The 2,985-nt window shown below is 36.1% G+C and overlaps 1 protein-coding gene across 1 annotated transcript; it reads right to left on the bottom strand.

Moving 5' to 3' along the window:
- Positions 1 to 901: 901 nt before the first annotated feature.
- Positions 902 to 1,828, bottom strand: LOC308636893 (olfactory receptor 6B9; the record flags this gene model as incomplete). The annotated part of the gene is made up of 1 exon (XM_081272750.1): positions 902 to 1,828. The coding sequence occupies one exon, from the start codon at positions 1,826 to 1,828 to the stop codon at positions 902 to 904; it is 927 nt and encodes a 308-aa protein (XP_081128876.1).
- Positions 1,829 to 2,985: the final 1,157 nt, after the last annotated feature.

Consider the following 2,985-nt stretch of genomic DNA (forward strand, 5'->3'; position numbering starts at 1 on the left):
GATATTTTGGGAAACTGGGAAAAAATCTTCATACTATGGCCAAGTATCATCTAAGCAAAAGAATTTGGTCTTTTGTCAATACCAGTCTCCTTTACTTGAAAAGAAATGGGATTTAATAAACAGTCACTAGTTTTCCTAAAGTCTGGCCCTTATTTCATCCAAAATATTCTATGAAGAAGTTCCAAAAATGGAAGCAAATTAAAGCATGAAATGATATACATAATATAATCACAGGATATATATATATGTGTGTGTGTGTGTGTGTGTGTATCTATCTATATACATTCATGCATATATGTATACATACATACATACCTTTATTTTACCTCTTTATTTTTATGTGGTGCTGAGGATCAAACATGTGCTAGGTGAGTGCTCTACTGCTGAGCCACAACCTAGCCCCTTGATTAAATTTTTAAAACAAATAAAATAACATTAAGACCAATTAATTATAAAAGTAAAGAGTCCCCAGCCCTCCTCAAATAATGAACAGACCATAACCTTCACATTTTATACAACAAATTTCTCTTTTTTCGCCTCTCCCTAAAGGGAGAGAATTTTTAAAATAAATAAGTCAAAATAGAATAACCTCACCAACAAAACTATGAAAACAGATAATAATTAATTACCTCTTAACATGTTCTTCATAAACAAAAAAAATTACAAATATTTTACTAATAAATATCTCAGAATTTTGACAACTTTACCTACTACCTTATAAAAGGAAGCATTTCATGAAAACCTGATCGACAGGGGGATTTTCTTTGATCCCTGGTTAAATCATTATTCTGAGTGAGTGTGTTTACAATTGTAGACTCTCCTCTATTGAAGGTGCTATTTGTGGTTAAAGAAAATTATGCAAGAAGGAAGGTCTCTTCAACAAAGAGAATCTCTCAAGGGCTCAGCCACTCATGATGGTTTTTCTAATGGCATCCTTGACCTCCTTGTTCCTCAGGCAATAGATGATAGGGTTAAGCATGGGAGTAAAGACTGCATATATGGCTGAGATCAATTTGTTAGAGTTAAATGATGCAATGGCCCGAGGTCGGACATACATGAAGATCACTGCTGTGTAGAAGATGACCACCACTGTAAGGTGAGATGCACAGGTAGAGAAAGCCTTCCGCTGCCCAGTGGCTGAGGGTATGTGCAGGATGGTAGAGACAATGAAGGCATAGGAAAGGACAGTAGCAGAGAGAGGAAACACAAGGATGATGATGGCAAGCACAAAGTCTACTCTCTCAGCCATAGATAAGTCCATGCAGGCTAGTTTGAGGATAGGTGACACATCACAGAAAAAATGGTTCAAGATATTATTGCCACAGAATGCAACTTGGGAGATAAAGTACACCTTTGCCATGGAGATGGTGAAGCCACTTACCCAGGAACTAATGGTCAGTTGAACACAAAACTCTGGGGTCATCATGACTGGATAGCGAAGAGGCCAACATATGGCCACATAACGGTCATAGGCCATGGCAGCCAAAAGCACACATTCGGTGCAGGCAAGTGAGATGAAGAAATAGAGCTGAGTCATGCATCCCAAAAAGGAGATGGTATTGGGATGAAGTAGAAATCCAACCAGCATCTTGGGGACTGTGACAGATATATACCAGGTCTCCAGAAAAGACATGTTGCCCAGAAAATAGTACATGGGCTTGTGCAGAGACCCAGTGACCCATACAGTGAGGATGATGACCAAATTCTCCAACAGAACAAAGAGGTAAGTGATGAGGAAAAGGAAAAAGAGCAAAATCTGCAGCCAAGGGGCAGTAGGGAAACCCACCAGGATGAATTCACTAATATGAGTGATGTTTCCTTTCCACATAGCTAGATCATACAGAGGCAAAGATTGATTGATAATAACACCAAACTGAAGAGTAGGATCTGCACTTCCAGCAAGGAACCCTCAGACTACAGATACTTTAATTTTACACTTTAGAGTCATCATCTAGCCCAGGATATGATTTGGGAATCAGGAGAAGTCACAAGTTCTCCAGAAAATCAGAATCAAATTCCTGAAAAAAAAAAATAATGCAGAGCAAAGAATGTCAAAGCAGAATTAATAAGTCAGACTTAGGGTTTAGATCTTAGGATCTGGACCTTCTTCATGTAGTACTAGGAGAAAATACTTTCTTTGTCCATATAGCCCCTGATTTCAGAGGCCGCTTGATTGTAGGAGATTATAGTGGTTTAAATCAGTGCCAAGGAAGGTCCAGAACACAGGACAGGGATCCAGGGAAGTTTAAAACCTGGAGAAAATAAAAGCAACACATCAACTGGAAAAAAACAACAACAATAACAAAAAAAAAAAACAAGAATACTTGGATTTGGCCCATTCCTCAGATATGTATTTTGAATCTGGCAATGATTCTCTGCCTCTATTTATGGCCATGATTTTTAAAAAGTTGAATGAATAAAGGTCTACCACTTTAGAATGATTAAACACTATGAACTACTTGCTTGTTTGAGGAAGTGCTGGCATCAGCAAACATTATGTGCTAGCAATCATCTAACAGTATAGCACACACAATTATGTATAATATGTAACACAATAATAATAAATGATTATATAAATGATTTGCATAAAAACACATTTTGACATTGTAAGACTCTATGAATACAAACTATCATATATATAAAACTTATATAGATACACATATATATACATATATATTACTACGGTAACTATTTAATATATGCATATCTGCATACATAAGGATGATTCCAGCAGTCCCCCTATTTATCCAAAGGGGATGGATTTCAAGATCCCGGGTATATGCCTGAACCTGTATTTAGTACCAACCTCCATATATTCTATTTTTTCTATTTGTGAATATTCATGATAAAGTTTAATTCATAACTAAGAAATTAACATGCAATAAGAGATGAATAATGATAACTAATAATAAAATAGAACAATTATAATGATATACTGAATAAAAATTATGTGAATGTGGCCTCTTTCTCTCTCAAAAATTCTTA

This window comes from Spermophilus citellus (genome assembly GCF_964194105.1).
Source record: "Spermophilus citellus genome assembly, chromosome: 2".
NCBI classification, from domain to species: Eukaryota; Metazoa; Chordata; class Mammalia; order Rodentia; family Sciuridae; genus Spermophilus; species Spermophilus citellus.